Raw genomic sequence first — 23,926 nt, 5'->3', positions numbered from 1 at the left:
CCCGTCCTGTAGTTCTGGTGTAACTTGAGACGGCAGCCAGATGTACCTTGATGGAGGCGTGAGATAGGCCAGCCTTGGACAAAGACAGTAGGTACGGCAATACTTGAGGGGCCATAATCCGCAGAGGGTTAATCTTCTGTGCTCGGCACCAGACAGAGAACCTCTTCCATTTGTGTCCGTAGCACTTGAGAGTTGAGGATACCCTGGCCTTTGCAAGAACCTCTCTGCAGTCGGCCGGGATGTCGTATCCTCCAAACTCTAGTGCTGCAGGAGCCAGGCCTGCAAGTTCAGCGACTCTGGTTTGTGATGAAGAATGGCGCCTCCTTCTCTGGAGAGAAGATCCGCGTCCATCGGTAGCTTGACTGGTGTGGACGCTGACAAGTCCAGAAGGTCCGGGAACCAGATCTGCCTCAGCCACGCCGGTGCGACGAGGATCATCCTGCATCGGGACCTCTTGAGCTGGTTGACGAGCCGGAGTAGCAACGGCAACAGCGGGAATGCATAAAGGAACAGGCCGTCCCAGGGGAACGAGAAAGCATCGCCCATGCTCCTCGGTTGGGGAAACCTGCTGGCGAACCTCCGGCACTTGGAGTTCGCCGCCGTCGCGACGAGATCGATCTGGGGTTCGCCCCATCGTCGGAAGAGTCGGTCCACTTGATCCTGGCGCAGTTCCCCACTCGTGGCACGAGCGCAACTCCCTGCTGAGTAAGTCGGCGATGGTGTTTTTATCCCTGCCAGATTAAAGGGCACCAGAAACATCCCTTGTGCGATGGCCCAATGCCACAGATCCTGGGCTTCCTTGGACAGGGCAGGGGATCTGGTTCCGCCCTGTTTCCGATTGTAAAACATCGTGGTGGTGTTGTCAGTGAAGATCCTCACCACCTTGCCCTTGAGGGACGGAAGGAAGGACCTGAAGGCCCAGAACACTGCACAGAGCTCCAAGATGTTGATGTGGAGAGTCTTCTCCTCCGAGCACCAAAGGCCTCTCACGTGGAGGCCCCCGGTGTGCGCTCCCCAACCTTCCAGGGAGGCATCCGTTGTCACCGTCACCTGGTGGGCCGGGGCTAGGAAGCCTGTTCCCGCTGTCAGATGAGCGCGGACACCCCACCATCATATCGCCTGACGGAACGTTTCGTCGAGCGAGATCCTGTCATCGAAGCTGCCCGTCGTCTGGATCCAGTGGGCGTTGAGCAATTCTTGCAAGGGCCGCATCCGAAGTCTGCAATGGGGCACCAGATAAATGCAGGAGGACATCATTCCGAGGAGGGACTTGTTGATAGACCTCACTTTGGCCACGTCTGTGGCCAGTAGATGTTGCACCTTTCCTAGGATGGTCCTTATCCTTTCCTCCGACGGTGAGGCCCGCCGCGCCACTGTGTCGAGCTGTGCTTCCAGAAACAGGGCGACTTGCGACGGGACCAGGTGGGATTTTGGAAAGTTGAAGGAGAACCCCAGGTCCGTGAGCAGCTGGACGGACTTTGCAGTGTGTTCCCGGGCGAGCTCCCTTGTCATTGCCCGTATGAGCAAGTCGTCCAGGTAGGGGTAGACGTGGATCCCCTGCAGGCGCAGCCGCGCCGCCACCGGTGCCAGGCACTTGGTGAACACCCTGGGTGCCGATTTTAATCCGAACGGGAGGGCCTTGAACTGGTAGTGCCGCCCTTTGACCACGAACCTGAGGAACTTTCGGTGCCTCTTTAGAATAGGGATGTGGAAGTAAGCATCCTCCAAATGCAACGACGACAGGAAATCGCCCTCCTCCAGCTGTCCCAGCACGTGCTGGAGGGTGACCATCCGGAACTTCTATGCCATGATGTATTTGTTTAGTCGTCGCAGGTCCAGGATGGGACGCCATCCTCCTGTCTTCTTCCTCACGAGGAAGTATCTTGAGTAAACTCCGGAGCCCCGAAGCCTCTTCGGGACGAGCTCGATGGCACCTTTCCTGAGCATCGCCCGTACTTCCAACAGCAGTTGAGGGACGTGATTTTCCTTCCTGGCCACAGGAGGAATGCGGGGGCACCTCTTCTGGAACTCGAGGGCGTGCCCGAGGGCCAGGGCGTCCAGCACCCAACGGTCGGTGGAGATGGACTCCCACACGCCGAAGAACTTCGTCAGCCGGCCTCCCACCGGGGTGCTTCGGCGGGGGCCCGACCCGACGGGTGGTTCAATCCCGCTTGGAGGCCGCTTTGCCTCCTTGACCACCTTGGCGACGACGGCGGGATCCTGATCTTAAACCACAACTCCCTGTCGTAGCGGGCTACGATGGCCAGGGCGTTGGCCGCCTTGATGGTCGTCGCTGCAGATGAGATGACCCGTCGTCCCATCGCTTCCAGCTTCCTACCCTCGCCATCCGGAGGGGAGGTTGAAGTCGAGGCCGATGCCCCCCCGCTTTCTTCTTGGCCGCCGCCAAGACGACCGAGTCTGGGGTAGGTTGCGCTCTAAGGCACAAGGGGGCCGCCTCGGGGACCCGGTACTTCTTCTCGTACCGGTCCCTCTTCGCAGGAGCCGTGGCAGGGTTCTTGAGGAGGGCGAGCCCCTCATCCCAGATGTCATCAAGAAGCGGTACGGCGAGGACCGTCTTCCTTTTAGCCTTGCGCCGCTGATAAAGGAACCCCTCCTTCTTCTTCTCCTCGGGGCAGAGCTGGAAGAGCTCGGATGCCCTGGAGATCATTGCATGGAAGGATCCAATCTCGTCGGGCGGGGACGCCCGGGCAGGGGGCTACGGGGACACGTTCCGTCGTCGCCTCTGTCGTCATCCGTACCCGTCGTAGTCATGTCCATGCCTGTATCATCCCCGTGGGTAGTGGACCGGGGGGAAAGCAGAGAAGGCCGCAGAGGCGGGAGAGGAGGCCTAGGATGCGTCCTCCTCCTCTTAGGCGGTGGGCTCCCCGAAGGTCCTGGCTCCGGATCCTCCGTCGGGTCTGGCTCAGGCTCATCCGTCGGGGGAAGGGGCAACCTAGTCCTTATCTCCGAGCATAAGGACTGGATGGCTGACAAAATGGCCGCCGAGATGTCCTGCGGCGCCGGAAACGACGGGCGCGAGGGCTCTTGAGGAGCCTCGTCTGCGTCACTGTCGCCCTCGTCGTCGCCCTCGGCGGGATCCCTCCCGATGGGCTGTGTCTCCTCCACGACTTGGATGAGCTCCTCTTCAGAGGTCGTGTCCGTATCCACGACGGCCACCACCCTCTCCCCCCCTTTTTCCAACGAGGACTTCGTGGGGGTCTTCTCGATGGGTCTGAAAGACGACTCCCTCTGCGGTGGCAGGGAGACTCTGGTACCTGAGGGCGCCTCCACTGGTGTAGCCTCCACAGGCTGAGCCAGGGCCGCGGCGACGTCCTCAATCGAGGTCCTAGCAGGGTGAATCATGGCCAATGTCACCTTCTGTACGCCCGGGGCCTTCACCTTCGGGGGAGGGTCCGAGCCTCGCTCCCCCTCTGCCGGAGTCTTCGAGATCGACCGGGGCCTCTCCAGAAGCTTTGCCAGGTTCTCGGACTTCCTCTTACCCGAGCCAGAGCATTGGCTCGTGGTTGATGGCGCCAGGGAGGGTGCGCCCTGCCTGGCAGCCAAGAGGCCCGAGCGTTCGGCGCTCCCGGTGCCCGCGGACTTGCGGTGCTTAGCCTTTTGTTGGGCCCCTGTCGCCAGAGCACCCTCACAGGACTTAGAAGACCGCTCGGACTACTACTTCTTCTCGCCTGGCGGGCTCTTACCTTCCAGCCAGTTGGCGAGATGGAGGCGACGATCCTTCATGGTTCGCTCCGACATGTTTCCACAAAACGCGCAGTCCTTTTCCTTGTGCGCCTTGTCCTCATGGAGACAGTAGAGGCATAACGAATGCTCGTCCTCCTTGAAAACGTTCTGAAGCTGCCATCCAGGGCAGGTCCTGAATAGCTTCCCGGGCGTCGAGCTCCCTTTCTCCTGGGCCATGTCCGGGGTAGGCCTCGGAACTTCTGGAATCCTCCAAAAGTGTAACTCGACGAAATCTTCACCCTTGAGGGGCATAAAAAACTCCGAAACGGATCCCCGTTGATCGGAAGTAGAAACGGTGGAGCTTGAGGCTCTTTTAACCGAAAAAATGAGAAAAATCTCCTGAAAAAAGTACAAAACGCAGCAAAAGCTCGAGAGCTAAGCACAAGGACTCCCAACACTTGAACGTGCGGTAAAAATCGGGAGATGGCTGACAGGGGAGGGGCTTAGGGAGAGGGCAGTCATTGGCTGGGGGCAGTATGACCCAGAGACCAGTGATTGGTTACTACTGAGAAAGACAGATCGGAAACGAAACTGATACTGATTTTTTCTATACCGAGGATTCCCGGCCTGACGACGGGGAATATTCATGAGCATGTGAATACAAGCCAGACCCCATGCTGGAGAAATGTTATATGGTTAATGTACCCAAGCATGGCAGAGTTAGATCTTCTGTTCATGGAGCCTGTTTGCACATTCTTTATGTATATTGGCATCTCTTGGTTGTGCTGCTCCTGGCATATCACCGCACCATGGTCTGGGGAAGAAAGCATCCAGACCTGGTGTTCTACTCTATTTTATGGAAGGCACTTCATCATATAAGGCATTGAGGCAAACCAGGAGGTAATCGACAATGCAGAAGGCTACTGAGACATTTAGTGGAATGCGCATAACAATTCAGTCCACACGCTTCTTCCTCCATAGAACATCCTGAACAGGGACTATTATTTTCTCTGGTCATAGATGGAAAACTGCCAGCATCAAAACCAAAAGACTCTCCATCACAAAGATGTCGATATCTTGAAGAGGAAATCATTGTGTGCAAGCAGGAAATGTTTGATAGTTTTAGAAGACACTTATACTTGGTATTTCTTCTAGGTTCTCTGCCTAATTGTCAAATAACGATAGAATTGCAAACCATGTCATTGTGTCAGCACTATGTGTAGGACATCAATTTAACCCATCAGTCTAGTAGTAGCTGTGACATTTATTGTGCTTTGGCAATTAGTGAGTCTGGATATTTGAGATAACAACAGAAAATGAGAATCTGTTCACTGCCCGGGTGATTGATGTGTGTGCAAGCTCTTGGACGGATGGAAAGCGCTAATATTAACCATGATGATCAGTGGATAAGTTGAAGAACAAGTAGTGTGAGAAAGGGAACACTAAGGCTTGGGCGCCAACACAATGTGGGTCACATTCCAAGCCCAGTCTGCTACGGTTCATAAGAAATGTGACAGTGCAACTGGACAGTTACCATGGTGGAGAGATACCAGGGTGGAGTTATTTAATGGAAAAAAAAGGTATTACACAACAAATCACATATCCCTCTCTACACCCGTCAAATTCCTTGGCTTCACCATCAACCCCCACCCCTTGCTTCACACACCGCATAGTCACTGTCACCAAAATAAGCAATCTAAAACTACACCACCTATGCAAAATCAGACATATCCTTCCTCCTGACTACATACACACCACCATCCAAGAACTGGTCCGCTCTAAGCTGGACTATGGAAATGCTCTCCTCACTGGACTCTCCAACAGCACCGCCTGCAAGCCATACAAGAAGCAGCAGCCATCCTCCACCTACTGTAAGGGTGTCGAAGAAGGAAGCTGACACAAAGGTAGCATGGTTTTGGTTATGTACTTTTAATTCTCAAATAGAAGACCTCACTGTACCCATCTCTAAGAGGGGTTTCCCTGCCTCGAACTAAAACTAAAGGAATTGTCAGAATGCCCGTCAAATCACAGTTCCACCATTCTGTGGCAAGTCCTACACTAACCCTCACACTAAAATGAATGGGGTAAACTAATAGAAAGTTCCTTCTTCAGGAGAATGGCTCCATTCTCCTGCCACTTTAACAATGTTCAATAAATGTTCTCTTCCAACAGCAATGCCAGGGGGAATGACTCCCTTCCCCGGCTGTAAACTTATGCAGTTCCCAATAAAACCAGGGGGAATGACTCACTTTCCCTGGTGTCTCCAGTACAATTCTCAGCCCAATACCAAGAGAATACTTTCCTTCTGCTGGTATTGCCTTGTACATTTCACCACAAGAACAGGGAGAATGACTCATTTCTCCTGGTATTGCTTGACACTGTTCTTTCTCATTGTTGGGGTCTCAGACCCTTCTCTTGTTATGCCCACTAATGTCCTTGCCACCTTAGCCTGTGTGTCAGCCCGTGTCCACTCTGGTTCTCATGCTCCTACCCTTATAGGGCTCTGGTACATTGCCGGGACTTCCTAGGACCAGGGCACACTTCTCAGACTCTGTGGGCTTCTCTCCTCTGCACTTGTAGCGCAGCGGGCAGAGAACTTCTTCAGTATCCTCTTGCTTATTTCTGCTTTTCCCCCATCTGTAAGTCAGAATTTGAAAATCCTCCGCTGGAGAGTTTGTAAACCAGCTGCTTTCCCCCATCAGGTCTGGATACTGCTGTGCCTTCCACCTCTGTGCTTCTCAATCCCGCTGCGTTCACCCCTGTGTCCGGGCTTGTCGCATCTAATAGTCCTTTTCTCCTTTTTATACATTGTATCTAGTTCCTCCCATGCAGATTACACAAGTCCTTCATTGTTACTGACGTGATCCTCATGCCTCCATGGGGCACCTCGTACCAATGTTATCACAGTCAATGATCTTGATGACACATGTGTTCTTATTCGTCCTAGTATTTTGGCTTTAGGCCCTATATCGCAACAATACATGGGTTTGTTTTCAATGTAGTGGCTCTGGACATCAGGGAGGGCTAAGGAATGTTGGGGAGTAACAACATTCAGTGGGCTGCACCGCAGGTGATCGTCCTTATCCCCAGAGGGGGAGCCCCTCCCCATAAGGGGCTCCCACATTAACCCACCCTATTAGTTAGCGGCTGCAACTCCCTAGCCTCATGGAAAAGGGCTCCCCCTGGGGAGAAGTGACAACACTGTGTGAATCATCACACTACCCAAACATTTACACATCACCCCCACTCTTGGCCAGCTCCACTGGCTCCCCATACCTCAGAGAATTGCATTCAAAAAGCTTGGCATTGTATTCAAAGCCATCCACCTCAAAACTATGTCTTATGACAAACTCAAACCCATCACATACACAAACACCTTCTACACATTCCACTCTGTTAACTCACATGCACACAAAACAAGCATTTACCCACTGCGCAGCCAGGGTACGGAACGCTGTACCCCTTCACATATGCACTGCACCCTCCATCACCAGTTTCAGAAAGAGCCTCAAAACATATCTGCTTTCCCACACATAACCCTGCCCTCATCCACTGCTATCACTGGTCTATCCTAAGCTCCCTATCCTTTCCTGAAAACATTTTGTAACTCCTTTTTTGAACTCTCACCTTTTCAAACTTTGAACTATGTAAGGCTCTCCGAGGGCCTCAGGATAGGGCCAGCGCTAGACAAAAATTCAAATAAAATAAAAATGGAAATTATTTTATTATTATTGTACTAATATCATTAAATGGCTCTTCTAAACATGTTACAATGTTTATTTCTAATTATTACTTCCAGTTCATAGTGTAGTCAAAATAAGAATGCTACACTATGCTACACTTTTCTTAATGAGCAAAACACCCAAAAAACCGGTGTAACCGTATAGATGATTTTCTGATACAAGGTTCCATTCCAAAATGGGCAGTCAGGTACACTGCTATTGTAATGTTTTGAAGCACCCCTATGAGAAAGGAGGAGGGGAGACCCAGCACGAATGAGGCTTCTTGGCAGCTTTGCAAAAAATCAAAGAGCATTTTGGTAACATAAGAATGACCACATATGTTTATAATTGACAAATGTCTGAGACAAAAGTCTTGTATGCTTGAACGTCTAGGTATATAATGTGCTCTGTGCTTGGTGCTAATTTTTCAAAACACTCACCCTAAAATTCAAGTGTTTGCATCCATGAACAGTGTAAATCCATTCAGTCAGCGTGCGGATTTATATGCATCAATAAAGGGCCCAGAGAATGTTTCCTCTCCCCATCACAACATTTTAGAGGTGCTAGGCCTGAGATTCGGAAGCCGACTGTCACACTAAGGATACCCGTTAACATTCTTAGTCCCCAATGCACAGACATCCTTAGACAATTATTATTACTATTTTTTTAAAGTCATTATCAAAGTTTTATTCGGCATCAGCCATAAAAACAATTTAAATAAAAACAATGTATAATTATGCAATCATAATTAATCATACGTAAAACATATAATAAAAAGGTGGGATAACCTAAAAATCTCATAAAAGCAGACCACAAAGTAAGTATAATAAACAGGTTTTCTGTGCAAAGAGGGAAAAAGTGCTATATCAAGTGCACTTATGTCAGTTTAGTTCATAGACTACATAGCTGCCATAACTTATCCTATGGCTATGCCACAAGTTTTGACCAAGCCCCCTCTGTACAGAGACCATTTCAGTAAAGACATTGAGCCTCATTACAATGTTGCCGGTCGGGAAACAAGGGTGCAGGTAAGCTCACCAGCACCCTTGTTTCCAGACCAGCAAACTACAAGTCTGCCTGCCGGAGCCACTGTGCCCGACGGGTCTGACCCTGCCGGGCGCAGCGGCCACAGTAGGCAAAATGGAATGGGGATTAACAAATGTACCGGTGCCTGACTTCCCAGCCGCCAGACTTGTAATAGCCCGGTGGCAGCGGGAAGTCAGCCGCCGGCAAATTATTACGGGTCCAGCGGCAAGCGGCCGGTAGCACCGGCAGTGTTACTGCTGGACGCGTAATGAGGCCCATTCTCTTTACAAAGAAGAAAAAGTGGAATTTCAAATGCTGTTATGCCTGCTTTATTCATTGACTGCATAAATAGCCATGACTTATTCTATAGTTATGCCACAGTCCTTAAACAAGCTGTCTCTGCGCAGCCAGGCTCGATGTATAGGTTTAGCTACCAGGTTCACCACCAGAATTTCGGATGTACATTTACAGCAGTCCATCGCATCTGCAATACTAGCGGTGCTTCTTGCCCCAAGAATGGGTTTCAAATATTGCGATCTAAAAGATGGTACTTTGTCACAAAAAAAAAAAATTACAACCGTTTCTTCATCCAGTTCGCAGAGTGGGTAGCCTCATGTTACCTGCCCTTCATGTGCTTGTAAATCTGGCGAGTTTAAGAGTGCCCATCCTGAATTCTAACAATAGAATCTCGCAAAGACCAGGGTGATAACATCCAAATATTGCTCAGACTCAAACTCCCCTTTGGATTCGAGATAACTTGGCCCCAGGCTTAACCGAGGACACATATGCCCCACGGTTCCCATGGATTCTTGTAAGATGGCATCTTTGAGCATTGTCTTCGATGCTCTGGCCAATGTGTTGGGTTCAACCGACTTTCCGGCAGTTGGAGCCTCCCAGAAAGTTTTCCTCACATGGACAACCCACGGGATGTCCCCCGCTGCCCCCTGAGCCAGTAAGTGGCTCAGGGCGTCCATACAGCATTCAAGGCCCTTAGTTGTCCACAACCTAAGCCAATACAAGGCCGGTCTGTTCAAGACCTGGTCTGCTATTGGACACAAATCAATTTACAAATGAATAATGCCATTGGGTGAACCATGGGGTAGCATCACCAACTTTTTTATAAACACAGTTTCTGCTACCATGCGTTTAGGAGCTTTAACATGACCCCATACAACCGCTCCATAAAGGGCCGAGGGGATGGCCTGTTTCTTATTGAGCTCAAGGGCTGGCAAGCCTGCTCCCCACCACAACCATTGTGAAATACTTTGGCCGCACCACTACATTTGTCTAGGTTAACACACGCCTTCATTAGTTGTGTGGACAATAAGCTGTTTTTTGAGATCTCAGCGCTAATAATCTATGACCATTTACCTTTATGTTCACAATGCTTTTTTTTGCTGATCTCGGTTTAAAAACCATTGCTTTTGTTTTATTCTGGTTCAGTGTTAGCCTCATGTGTTCACATTTCCTCAGGAAAGGTGTAATTGTGCTCATGATGTGCATTGGTGATGTTGCCAAAAGGACGTGGGCAAGAAATAACACTGGTACCTTATCGTCGTCAATCCTCGGCGCATCCAGGCATTTATCCACCAATACTGTGAAAACCTCATCAATAAACAGACACAGTAATGGGGCGAGTACACACCCCTGCCTGGCACCACGGGTAACCCTGAAGGAGTCTGTAAGCTCCCCGCCCAACCCAAAACATACTACCGCCTCGTTCTGACAGTACAGACTTTTCATGAGTTTAATCAAGTGCTGAGAGATTTGCCTTTTCCAGAGGACACTCCAAGGTAAACCTCATGGGACTTCATCAAAGGCCGTTTGGAGGTCAACAAAAATCATTCTCTTAAGGGTTACATACTTTTGGGTTAGAACAAATAATCGAAAACATTGGTCAATAGTGCTTTTATGTACCGAAAGCCAGCTTGAAGTCTATGTATTATGCTATGGCTATCAACCCAGTCATGGAGGTGAACCAATACTGCCCTTGGAAATGTTTTCCCTGCACTGTCAAGTAGGGAGATGGGCCGTTAAATGGCATTTTCACCCCTCCAGCCATTTTTATAAATAAGGATGACAACTGCCCTTCCCGACAACCCCAAGAAATTTATGGTGGGTTTAAAAAGTTTTGAAAAAAATCCCTTTCGCCTGAAATGTAAAAATAGGAAAACCCATTTGAGCCTAGGTGGCGTTGCGGAACGTGTGACTTGGTTCAAATGGACTTTCCTATTTTCGCATTTCAGGTGAACGTTTTTTTTTTTAAACCTTTTTAAACACACCATAACATTCTTGGTGTTGTGAAAACATAGCCAAATGTTGCAACCACAAGGCTGCCTGGACTATACTGCACTGAAGATCCCTAATAAGGGTGGAACCAGGTATGCAGTTGTCTTAACAGCCTTGCAAATGTCGGTCTTGGGTTGATTAAGCTATGTATCAAATAGCACTGCCCTCACAGTCAAAGAGAATTTCCTGGAGAAAAAGGTTTGCATTTGAGCCAATTTGTATACCCACAATGCCTTGCTGTTGAGGCTCAGAACTGGAGGTGAACTTCCAGCGATGGCTACCAGGTGGCGTTGTGGAATGTGTGTCTTGGCTCAAATGGACCTTCCTACTATATACACATATATAAGCAAGTATGTTTGGGCCAGTGCCCCTGTTCATCACTACCAGCTGCATAGTGCACTTAACGAACACTGTCTCGCGCTCACGGGCAGTGTGCTATTGGGCATTCCAAGTCTTCAAATGTCTGAAGCCCTTCTGAGATGCAGCAGGAGACAAACTCACAGTAGGGCCTCCTCCTAAACATTTTGGTGCACTGACAGCATTTGAAAAACAGGTATATCCCAGAGAAAAAGGTACATGCTCAATAAATAAGCTCTGAAGCATCCAGGAACTGGTGGTCAAGCATGTATGGTCAGTAGCCTCATTGAGCTATGAGATAGTGGTGATAACCAGCCTGAGATACCCAATGGCATTCTCACACCTATTCCCCAGGGCTCTTCTATTCGGATGGTATGGGAAGGGCCATCACTTTTGGAATCCAACTCTGGGGGTGGACAAGCAGGGGAGGATCACCTAGGAAGAGGGGAGAGAGTGCCAGAGGGTGAGGCATGGTATTCCCTCTGCCCGGACAACAATCCATCCTACACCCCCATGCCTTTGTAGGCGACTGTGACTGTACCTTACCCATTGACAACATGCAAGTACTGCGAAGAAGAATCTTGGAGTGAGGAAGATTACCTGTGAAAGAAACCATTAGGGTACTGGGACGAAGAAGAGGAAGTCTAGAGGCTTTGAAGGTCAGGTATGTCCCAGTGATTGGCTTGATTGGAGTCAGGCAAGCTAATCAAAGGAGATGCACCCGAGAACCCTTAACAGGGTACAGGTGTATAAATGTCCAAGCTATAGCACAGAAAGGAGCGTGCGAGGAGCAACAGGAAGGCCCTTCCAGTCTGAGAGTGTCCCAAAGAGAACAGAGTACCGAATTGCCAGAGATCTGCATGGGAAAGCAGGCGATGTGTATGCAGCGAGGGAGCTGGAAAGTAGGATCAAAAGGAGCCGCGTGAGCGGACGGTCCCTTTCCTTGTGACCAGAGACTGCTTTATTTCCCTGGCTAGGAGCGCCAGCCCAGGATTATCCAAGGGGCAGGTGGAAGAGCCCTGCCTTCAACAAAGAATGATGAGAACCCCAGAAGCATAGACGCTACCGCTGGTGAGTTTCAAAGTGTGAAAGAAACCCAGCGCAGGTCTAATCTTTATGGATAAAGAGTAGCCGAGTGATTGCATACGCATACTCTTAAAACAGAGGTACAGAAGTTAACAAAATGTTTAACCGGTAATTGACAAACAAGTGAAACACAGAAACGCAATATAACTCCTGAGGTCGCTGAATGGAAAGGGAAGAAGCTGCCGAGGGAAGCTGGCGAAGTGGGAGCAAAAGTATGAAAAAAGAGTATAAAGAACATTAGAGAAACCTAAGCATGTGAAGTCAAAAGGAAGAATGGGTCAGAGAGAAAGAGCCCATATGGGAAACTAATGATACAAATCGAACCTTAAAAGGAGATGAAGATCCTAAAGTATTTGAGGGTGGCCAGAGAAGTGCACGGAAACCCATGAAAGTGAACTCAACTGCCAAGTGAAACAAGAGTCTATGGGCAGAGTGAGGGCGATTGGTTGCATGACCTGTAATGGGTGGACCGTGTGGTCAAAAACTGCGCCTAGACCAAGAAGCCCTAATAAATGAAGAAAAGCCCTAAGGCCCAACGTTGTGCCAAGGATCAAGAGCCACTCGTTGCGCAACCCGTTATCGGTGCACGGTGCGGCCTAAAACTGCACCACGACCATGATTGAAGGAGGGAACTCTATTTCACAGCCAAAGGGCTTCATTTTAACTGTGGAGGAGGGCGGCATGGATAATGCTGGAAGGGTGCATTTTTCTTATGTTATTTAAGGAAAAGTGTTCAGTTTTTAGGTGGGCATAGGAGGTATTCTACAGACAGGTGAGGGTGAGGGGGGTGGGTGGGCCAAGAACAAGGGGAGGGGGTTTCTCTAGGGGCCTTTATTGATGGATAGAAACCTTTGTCCTTGGGATAAGCCGGCTGGTGGGAAAAAGACTTACCCGAGTGGGGCTGGATGAGCGTCTCAACTGAACCACTTGCATGCAACCTATCCACTCCCAGCAGAGGTGGGGCACACGGGCAGAACACCTGCATTCTAGCAGGAGTGGCCTGGCCAGCCCCCAGGAGTACTCCGGCCTGCTAGAACTGATCAGACTGGTGCCCGGGAGTACTCTGGCCTGCTAGAACTGATCAGACTGGTGCCCGGGAGTACTCCAGCCTGCTAGAACTGATCAGACTGGTGCCCGGGAGTACTCCGGCCTGCTAGAACTGATCAGACTGGTGCCCGGGAGTACTCCGGCCTGCTAGAACTGATCAGACTGGTGCCCGGGAGTACTCCGGCCTGCTAGAACTGATCAGACTGGTGCCCGGGAGTACTCCGGCCTGCTAGAACTGATCAGACTGCTAGAACTGATCAGACTGGTGCCCGGGAGTACTCCGGCCTGCTAGAACTGATCAGACTGGTGCCCGGGAGTACTCCGGCCTGCTAGAACTGATCAGACTGGTGCCCGGGAGTACTCCGGCCTGCTAGAACTGATCAGACTGGTGCCCGGGAGTACTCCGGCCTGCTAGAACTGATCAGACTGCTAGAACTGATCAGACTGGTGCCCGGGAGTACTCCGGCCTGCTAGAACTGATCAGACTGGTGCCCGGGAGTATTTAGAGACTTCATGGTAGATTTGGGGGCAAGAGGGGGTAGTTATGAGAGAGGTAGGGCACAGAGGCAGAACACCTGCATGGAAGCAGGGAGGGGCCTGGCCAGCCTGCTAGAACTGATCAGACTGGTGCACGGGAGTACTCCGGCCTGCTAGAACTGATCAGACTGATGCCCGGGAGTACTCCGGCCTGCTAGAACTGATCAGACTGGTGCCCGGGAGTATTTAGAGACTTCATGGTAGATTTGGGGGCAAGAGGGGAACACCTGCATGGAAGCAGGGAGGGGTCTGGCCTGCCTGCTAGAACTGATCAGACTGGTGCCCGGGAGTATTTAGAGACTTCATGGTAGATTTGGGGGCAAGAGGGGGTAGTTATGAGAGAGGAGGGCACAAGGGCAGAACACCTGCATGGAAGCAGGGAGGGGCCTGGCCAGCCTGCTAGAACTGATCAGACTGGTGCCCGGGAGTATTTAGAGACTTCATGGTAGATTTGGGGGCAAGAGGGGGTAGTTATGAGAGAGGAGGGCACAAGGGCAGAACACCTGCATGGAAGCAGGGAGGGGCCTGGCCAGCCTGCTAGAACTGATCAGACTGGTGCCCGGGAGTATTCAGACACTCCATGGCAGAGGAGAGGCTCCCATCGTCGCTAGCAGATTTGGGGTCAGTGGGGGGAGTCATGAGAGAGGGGGGCAGCTGGAAACGGGATTTCAGAGAGATTCTCGGCTGGAATAAAATGTCGCAGGTCTGTGCAAGAAGCGTTGCGGGTAATTGCATTGGCAAGTGAGAGGCAGCCGAGTAGCTTCGGGGTAGAGGGGATGACGAGGGCGGAGGCTCCTTTTGTGGCGTCCTGTGTGGCTCGAGGTCCTGCCGCAGCAGAAAAGCAAAGCAGGCCCATATGCTGACAGCCCCGGGGGAGGGCGAGCTTCGCACACCCTGAGCATGGATTAAAAATAGGAGAACAATCGTGCTGATCCCTGAGATGCCTTGGGGCCCAGATCAGGGAGGGCGCACTGGAGGCATGGGGACAGCAACAGTATTCCATCCATCTGCTGGTCTGGGGCACACCGCACGAGCGCAGGCCTGCAGGTCTGATTCAACTGGCCTCCATATGTCCAAGTGGGGAGCACGATCACCCACATCCCACACCCCGAGTCAGCGTCCTGAATACTTAAGACATCATGAGGCAATTCAAGGATGTCTACATGCCAGCTGCGAAAGAGATACAGGCATATATGTGTTCAACCTGGAAACCAGGCTACTCCCATTTCTATTTGCCACGTGGCTGCAATGTTGGGGCGTGTGTGTTAATATGATTGCTCAAGGATGGTACTGGCAACTATGAGGACCATGCTATGTTACTGGGCTTCTGGACTGCGACGAGTCACAGTGATCTAGATCATGCTATACTTTGGTCCTGAATCACGGAAACGTGCAAAAATGCCGCCTCCGGTATTGCGCCCCTGCAGTTACTTCGACTTTCGGTGCGCACAAAATCCTGACTCCCATTACTGAGCTCAAGCAGAGCAGGGGTTGCAGGGGTGTCCCCTGCTCCTCTTGGGTGCAGTAACAGGTGCGAGGGATTGGCAATGGTGAGCGGGGGATAAGTAGTAAAAAGTAAAAAAAGGACCCTGCGGCGTCAGTATTGACCCGCGAAAGTGGGAGGAAGTGACACTGGAAAGTTGGAAGAGAGACCGTGGCACACTTCACTGTGTGCCACCGAAAAGGTAAGTGGATGGGGGGGGGAGGCCGGAATGGGGATGCAGGGCACAGTGATCTATGGGATCACTGTGCCACGCCATAATGGGGGTTGGCAATTTAATTGTTGACATTATCGGCGGTGCAGTGATCACATAGATTCCTACATCATGACAACTATATTTGCATTTTATTCATTTATAGTGCACTTTCACCTGAGCCGTGTAAATTAAAAATAACTACAAAAAAATTTGAAATGCAAAAATACAAGTGTATATCATATTACAGCAAAGAGGAAAGAACAGGAGTTCAAGATTAGAGCAGAATGAGGAAAGAGTGTGAGAGTCACAATGGAGAGGGATAAGACATTCCAATGCTCGGGCCAAGACGTGAAAAGGAGCGAAAGCGCGCTTGCCCACAAGGAGGATGTGGGATTGAGATGGAACTTCAATGGATACCAGAGAGGGACCTATAAGAAGGAGACACGCCTTGGATACATTTAGGGATAGTACAGAACAATGAGAGAGAAGATGGGACTCAAAAGGAAGCCAGGGTATAGAGCGCCGTGAAGAAGAGACAGAAGCCTGAAGCGTAAGAATAGCTGCGTTAAAGAAGACCAACGAGGTCAAGACGAGAGAGGACAAGAGTTGTGAAGAAGAGACAGAAGCCCAAAGCATAAGAATAGCCGCGTTAAAGAAGACCAACGAGGTCAAGACGAGAGAGGACAAGAGTTGTGAAGAAGAGACAGAAGCCCAAAGCATAAGAATAGCCGCGTTAAAGAAGAGCAACCAGGTCAAGACGAGAGAGGACAAAAGTTCTAATAACGAGTTTGGTAGCATGAAAGGAACACATTTTGCAATTATTATATTATGAAGTTGAAAGCGACATGCATGGGGAATATTGGAAATGTGCGGAGAAAAGGAACACGTGGAGTCAAAAAGGACACCTAAGTTATGTGCAGAGAAGGAAAATGAGGAGAGGATGAGATTGTAGAGAGAGGGGGAGGAGCAGTACAATTTAATGCAGCAAAGAAGGGAATCACAGTTTTTGAGGCATTGAGATGAAGGTGAGAGCGCATTCATGGTTGGGTGGCCATCAGAGCAGCAGGAAGAGAATCTGAAAAAGAAGAGGGACAACGATCTGGGAGGAGTCAGCACACAAGTTACAGGACAGACCAAAAGGGGAAACCATAGAAGAACGATAAGTGTAAAGCAAAAGAGGCAAAGGTCTGGGAGTTGTCACAGAGGTGATAGGACAGAACAAAAGGGGCAACAATAGAAGAAAGAGAAGTGTAAAGTGAAAGAAGGAGCCTAAGAGGCAAAGATCTGTGAATCATCAGCAGAGAAGTGACAGGTTGGATCTCAAGGGGCAACAATAGAAGAAAGAGAAGTGTAAAGCGAAAGAGGCAAAGGTCTGGGAGTTGTCACAGAGGTGATAGGCCAACAAAAGGGGCAACAATAGAAGAAAGAGAAGTGTAAAACGAAAGAAGAAGCGCAAGAGGCAAAGATCTGTGAATCATCAGTAGAGAAGTGACAGGTCAGATCAAAAGGGGCAACAATAGAGCAAAAGAAGAGTACGAGGCAATGATCTTGGAGTCGTCAGACAGGTGACGGGACAGACCAATAGGGACAACAATAGAATAGCGATACGTGTAAAGCGAATGAAGACGAGAAAGACAAAGATCTGTGAGTCATCAGCAGAGAAATCACAGGTCAGATCAAAAGGGTCAACAATAGAAGAAAGAGAAGTGTAAAAGGAAAGAAGAAGCGAAAGAGGCAAATATCTGTATGTCATCAGTAGAGAAATGAAAGGTCAGATCAAAAGGGGAAACACTAGAAGAGAAGTGTAAAACAGAAGAAGAAGCGAAAAAAACATTGTGAGTCAGGGCAGAAGTGATGGAACAGAGCAACGAGGCAATAGAAGAAAGAGAAGTGTAAAGCGAAAGAAGACGAGAAAGAGAAAAAGATCTGCAAGTCATCAGTAGAGAAGTGACAGGTCAGATCAAAAGGGGCAACAATAGAGCAAAAGAAGAGAACGAGGCAATGATCTGGGAGTCGTCAGCACACAGGTGATGGGACAGACCAATAGGGACAACAATAGAATACTGATACGTGTAAAGCGAATGAAGAAGAGAAAGACAAAGATCTGAGAGACATGACAGGTCAGAACAAAGGAGGCAACACTGGAAGAAAGAGAAGTGTAAAACGAAAGGAGAGAAAGAGGCAAAGATCTGTGAATCATCAGCAGAGAAGTGACAGATCAGATCAAAAGGGGCAACAATAGAAGAAAGAGAAGTGTAAAGCGAAGGAAGACGAGAAAGAGAAAGATCTGCAAGTCATCAGTAGAGCAGTGACAGGTCAGATCAAAAGGGGCAACAATAGAGCAAAAGAAGAGAACGAGGCAATGAACTGGGAGTCGTCAGCACACAGGTGATGGGACAGACCAATAGGGACAACAACAGAATAACGATACGTGTAAAGCGAATGAAGAAGAGAAAGAGACAAAGATCTGCGAGTCATCAGCAGAGAAATGAGAGGTCAGAGCGAAAGAGGCAACAGTGGAAGAAAGAGGAGAAGTGTAATACAAGAGAAGAGAAAGAGGCAATGATCTGGGATTCGTCATCACAGAGGTGACAGGACAGATCAAAAGAAGCAACAATAGAAGAACGACAAGTGTAAAGCGAAAGAAGCTGACAAAGAACTGGGAATCCGCGCAGAAGTGATGGAACAGAGCAAAAGAGGCAACACTAGAAGAAAGAGAAATATAAAACGCAAGAAAAGGAAGCGTCAACGATCCAGGACTCCTCAGCAAAAAGGTGACAGGACAAACCAAAAGAAGCAACAATAAAAGAAAGAGGAGAAGAGTAAAGTTAAAAAAGAAGCGAAAGAAGCAATGATCTGGGAGTCAGCCCAGAAGTTATGCAACAGAGCAAAAGAGGCAACTCTAGTAGAAAGAGAAGTGTAACACGGAAGAAGAGGAAGAATCAACGATCCAGGAGTCATCAGCGCAAAAGTGACAGGACAAACCAAAAGAGGCACCAATAAAAGAAAGAGGAGAAGAGTAAAGTAAAAAAGAAGCGAAAGAAGCAATGATCTGGGAGTTAGCCCAGAAGTTATGCAACAGAGCAAAAGAGTCAACACAGTGGAGAGGTGTAAAACGAAAGGAGAGAAAGGGCCTCATCACGAGTTGGGCGGTATCCCGGCGGTATTAGCGCCGGGATACAGCCCGGGCTAATAGCGTTACTACCAAACCCTCCAGCGCCATTAGCGCCGGATCATGGGTTTGGCATTAACATTAATTCCCCACTAATTGCGCCCGAAAATGGGAATTTTCCAGGCGTATTTACCCCCAGCTCGAAGCTGGGGGTAAATGCAGCCAAAACCGTGATTTGGCAGACCCTTAAATGCGGCGGCAATAGCGTTACCGCTGCATTTAAGGGACACCGCCAAACTCGTGATGACCTTGAAAGAGGCAATGATCTGGGAGTCATCAGCAGAGAAGTGACAGCTTAGAGCAAAAGAGGATTTTATGATCTTTTTGCTCTTTTTTACTTTGCTTTTGTAACTCTGAATCACAACTACCAGGAATATGCACTATTACTATGCTTTTCTACTGTGTCGAATCAGCACAGCTGGAATGATTATGCTACTCTGCTTTTGCACTGCACCAAAACACTGCTACTGTGAAGGAGATGGTTATGTTACTATGCAATAAATCACCAGTTTGCTAGTTGTATTTCTCCTAAACATTGTCTGTGGCTCATTGTGCAACAGAAAAAATTCTAGAGGAAATAAAATATCTAAAATATTAATTTCTTTGCTATTTTTGATTGCTGCAAAAGGAGCACAGAATTAATAGTTTACTCTTGACTTGCTTGTCCTAAATGGACCAACATGTGTTTCCATATTCAGTCTTCACTAAGCAGCGGAGTCTGTGTTACCACATTTCCCCCCAAAGTTGCCTCTTGCTGCTCATGGCTTCCCATCACAATCTTTTTTTGGTGCACACAATGTTGCATTTGTCCACTCTAGTCGACCATTCACTCTGAAGAATGCAGTGTGTGTAGGAGAGGCAACCGATGCATACTGCCGTGTTGCGGGTGCATGGTGGAAAGGTGTCGGCGTATACTTGCTACTGCTCAAGAGCTGTAACAGATTTGAAATTACAAAGATCACAGGGTTTGTCAACATTCTTCTCAAACTTAATTTGATTTAAAGGTCAGACAAAGGCATGCTTTCTTCAGGCAAAGTGAAGGGCGCCCACGCAACTGGGTCCGAGAATTTAGCTCACCCCGCAAACAGTCAACAGGGCTGTAACTTTTAAACTTTTGATGGCGCCGTTAAACCCCCAGGAAAGGGGATATTGCAACCATAACAAGCGCAGGGGTGTTCTAAATCACGCTAAACGGACAGAACATTAAGCGGGGCATGGTTTTTATTGCCTGACACACTTTTACGGAGGCTTTTTTTCATTATTGTAAAGTTTGAAAATCTAACACTACCTGTCCGCGTAGAAGGGGAAGCAGAACCTGCTCAGCGTCTGCAGAACTTCCTGTGGAGAGAGAGAGACAGATAATGTATTAATCCGGCGGGAGCCATAAATCGAATAATAACTAGAAGGAAGCAAACGTGCAAATTCACCCTCAAAATAAATGGAAACAAAATGGAGGACGCGGAAGAACACAGGAAAAAGCACCGGGTGAAATATCATGTAAAAACAAAGCAACGTAATCAAATGCCATACAAAAAATAAAACATGAATTTAAAAGAAGTCTGTGGTTGGAACTAAGCAGCCCTTTCAGGAAGAGCGGGGGTGGGGAGTGCTCAGGATCTTCCAGTGTTGACACCCCCCCAGGGACAGTCTCCTGCCCGGCCATATGGATTATGGCACACATAACCAAGCCACATGGGCTTGCCCTGGCACGGCGGCTCCTGTTGGCACCGCTGACGCCCGTTACCTAGGAACGGGTGGCACTGGGATTAGAGAACACTCTGCAACATCAACAAGGCCGAGCGCCACAAAGGCTGGCGTAAAAGGAGCTCGCCTGCGCTTTCTTCTCGTTGGCCTTCTAAGCTGTGCCATGGCCAAGTCAAAGAAACTGGGCCACTCTCCATCTATGGCATCTCTCTTATTTTCAGAGGTAACTAACATACCTGTCAATTTGCCCGCTTTTGGCGGGTGACCACTGCGAAAGAGTCAGATCCCTCATCTGCCAAGCCCCTGGCTGGCCAATGGGTGACAATGCAGAGCACACCCGCAAAACGAGTACATTTTCACTACTAAAGGTTGACAGGTAGGAACTAACAAAGGCGGTCAAGTTGTGCAGCTATTAAACACACATGGCTGTGCCTTTGACAGAGCTGTTCTGCTCTAAACATTAGCTTGACAAACAACCAACACAGCCAAATATCTGACACACACACCACAAACATGGACACAACACTTTCCCATCAACAACACAGCAGCCACCTCCTTAGAGATGGGAGCAAAAACGTTCACCCAAAGAAAGCACAGTCATCGGGTGATTTCAATGTCACTTCGCCAAACAGTTAGGGGGTTGCGGATGTGACATCACAGGAAGTGACATCACATGACCTTTGACCCTGATGACAACGGACGGCAAGAAAGTAAGATTAAACCCTAAACTGTGCATGATTAGTAACGTAACATAACATAGTATTAAAGCGGACAAAAAAGGCCGTTCCAGTTTTTTACCATTAATCAGCAACACTGCCACCTCAATATGTAATGGAAGCAGGATACGCTCGTGCCACACACAGCAGATCAATGGTAGAAAGCGAACACTTCTTTCAATGCCTGTGCAGCTTCATATGTGCAGCTACTGCCATCTTACATTTGTTAAAGTCTCGCATGCCACGTGCAGTCAAAGTTCTTACATAATGGCTTCACATACCAGCGACTGCGGTAATGCTGTAAGAGTGGTATACCCAAGCAGTTTGTTGTTATGCCGGTTTAAGCCTCATATGCGAAGCATAGTCCTTACAAGCCCAATCATCAGATGCCAAAAGCAGCCTCAACCACCCAAGCATTGTCATTGAAGGAGAGATCTCTTCTAATATGCAAGATATACGATTCAGCTTGTTTTTCATAGTGCAAACTGAATTGAACCACTGCTATGTGACCCAGGATCACACATGTGGTTCAAGTGGAAAAGGCTGGATTTCTGCTCCAGTGGCCGGTTTTACTGTTTGCAATTTACACAGTAGGCCACGTCGCCTACCGTCCCATTTTTAGTTGTACACCAACATGCCCAGATTTCTGCATTCTGTTGGTTCATAAGCAGAACCAGCTGTTTGTGTTTAATAAAGTGGAAGGGTGAAACACCAAGCAACACCCTAAATCAGTTTGAATAGATAAAATAAATCTTTATGAAAATATGTTTGCTTAAAAATATGATTTATTGTGCCGGGATGCAGGACGAAGATCGCTACTAGAGGCAAGCACTCGCCATCGTACGGAAGCCAATACACCAGGAGAATCGCATACATTTTTACACCGAACCTCTTAACCTGCTACATTTTCCTGGTGTTAATTTCCTGAATTCTGACTGCCAGTAATAGGCCTATTGAAGTTCATTCACCACAACGTATGGCTGACTTTCTCATCAAAGCATCCTTCCATTTCAACAGAAGGCTGCATAACGAGCACTGAGTTCCATTTGCAAGTGCTCCTGTTACTGTCTTTTAGCTGGATGGATGCCCTCGTGAGTCCTGCATTTGAATCTCAACATGTGGTGAACTCATGACCTGACTCCTTTTTTATTAAGCACCAATGAGGTGTTTGTGCTGAAAGAGGATTGCCTTCTGCAGATCCTGACCCAAGTGATACTAATCAGGGGTTTACATGGGTCATGCTATCCACACCAAAAGCAAGGAATTGTCAATACCAACTGAGTTGATGACTTGCAATTAATGTCATTCATTTTTAACCTTGGCCTTTTGCCCCCAAAACAAGGCGCATCAATCCCTAAACGAGGCAGAAAGAGTATTGATCACAGAGAGAGTGAACTGCCCCATCCCTGAACGGAGCCTGCCACTCACTGTCTAATCAAAATGAAGCCCCGTCTTGACCTGTGAAACATCCCGCCAAATGGACAGGCTGTCCTGAAAGAGTTAACCAGGTGCTCTCCCTAAAATCCATATTTATCTTCTGACACATCCAGATGTTACGTGTGGAACCGAATTGCATGCGACATGGCAGGCAGCACAGATATGGGATTCAATAAGCCTATGACCCAAGGGCTTGGGGCACCAGGATAAAGCCGGAGACTAAGGAGGAACCCAAGCGGCTGCATTGGATTGGACCATAGATCACATGGGCAGGCCTTGTGCCTTTTGCTGCTGTCACTTCACAGGGTTCTTATTGTGATGTTGTGTGGCACAGTGCAGCACCGTTTTTGGTGTTTCATAGCACTGTAGATGAACTTTTCGCCAATGTGATGGCAATCTGTTTATCAACTTCAGGAAGATAAAAGGTTGGGATTCGATTCCGTGGTCTGCTGGGTGACAAAGTTTCAGCAGCGGGAGTTTAACTCCCTGAGCTATCTGATCAGCTTGGTTAATAACCCATCAAACAAACCCAGCATGCGCCCTTATGCCCCATGATGCAGGATTCAAATGTCTGATAGGCCAGTATTGGGGTACATTTCTCAATGTGACACCACTTTGAAGAAGGTACCATATTGGCTCTGAAAACACCCACACAAAACAAACATTGACAAAGCCAAGAGTTGTGGGTCTTGGATATGGATTTGCCGGGCAATGCCATTACATGACCATGTACTTAAACCATGTATCAGCTCTTGCCATGGTATGTGTGTCCCTATGGTGCAGGTATTGAAATGATTTGCCCATATATTAACATGCTATGCAATATGATATAGAAGAAGCTGATATCACATGGCTGCCATTGGCATCATTTGCTCATCATTCCTAGGTATCGCAATCAAAAGTCCAAGTACTTGCACCATTGGAACCCCACATTTACAGACACTGTGTACGCAGCGCAACAACTGGTAAACCGTGCGAGTACCCAGGCCTATAAGAATGAAATAAGAAGAAGAAGGATGGCAGTGTATAGCAAATGCCTACCAAATGCTTCGAAAAAAGCCAAAGAGGTTGGCTTTGCCACTGAGGTGATATTACATGAGGCGGATGTGAGGGACCCTTAATGCAGGCGGTGGTTCCGTTACCAAAAGGGTCGGCACACCGCCTTGTGTGATATCGCCATTAGCACCCGTGTAGTTACTTAGCGGTTGATAAGGGTGATTTTTGTTACCTTTATCCTGTGCCCCAAAGTCGCGCAGTGTTGTCAGCCAGGAAGTCTGTTTTCAATGTTGATGACTAAAATCATCGACATTGAAGAGGGACTGCCTGGAGGACAGTGCTGTCGCGGCGCTGAGACGCATAAAGTTAAGCTTTGTTTTTTCATTAAAAAAAAAATAAGACCCCATTAGTAGCTGTGAAGGGAGCTACACAGGTGCTAAGGTGAAGAGGAAGCGA

General features: G+C 48.6%; 1 protein-coding gene across 4 annotated transcripts in view; it reads right to left on the bottom strand.

Annotated features, from left to right (window-relative positions):
* Positions 1-23,926, bottom strand: part of DENND1A (DENN domain containing 1A) — a 2,718,319-nt gene that overhangs the window by 2,222,277 nt on the left and 472,116 nt on the right. For all 4 annotated transcript variants that reach the window (XM_069609457.1, XM_069609459.1, XM_069609458.1 and 1 more), the window contains exon 4: positions 19,906-19,955. In XM_069609457.1, coding sequence (XP_069465558.1) covers positions 19,906-19,955 — 50 coding nt within the window. The remainder of the gene's footprint in view (positions 1-19,905; positions 19,956-23,926) is intronic.

The sequence above is a fragment of the Ambystoma mexicanum genome, chromosome 8 (assembly GCF_040938575.1).
Source record: "Ambystoma mexicanum isolate Mex_15411 chromosome 8, UKY_AmexF1_1, whole genome shotgun sequence".
In the NCBI taxonomy this organism is placed as follows: domain Eukaryota; kingdom Metazoa; phylum Chordata; class Amphibia; order Caudata; family Ambystomatidae; genus Ambystoma; species Ambystoma mexicanum.
The sequence above is the reverse complement of the archived record's forward strand: the minus strand, read 5'-3'. Positions and strand labels throughout refer to the sequence as shown.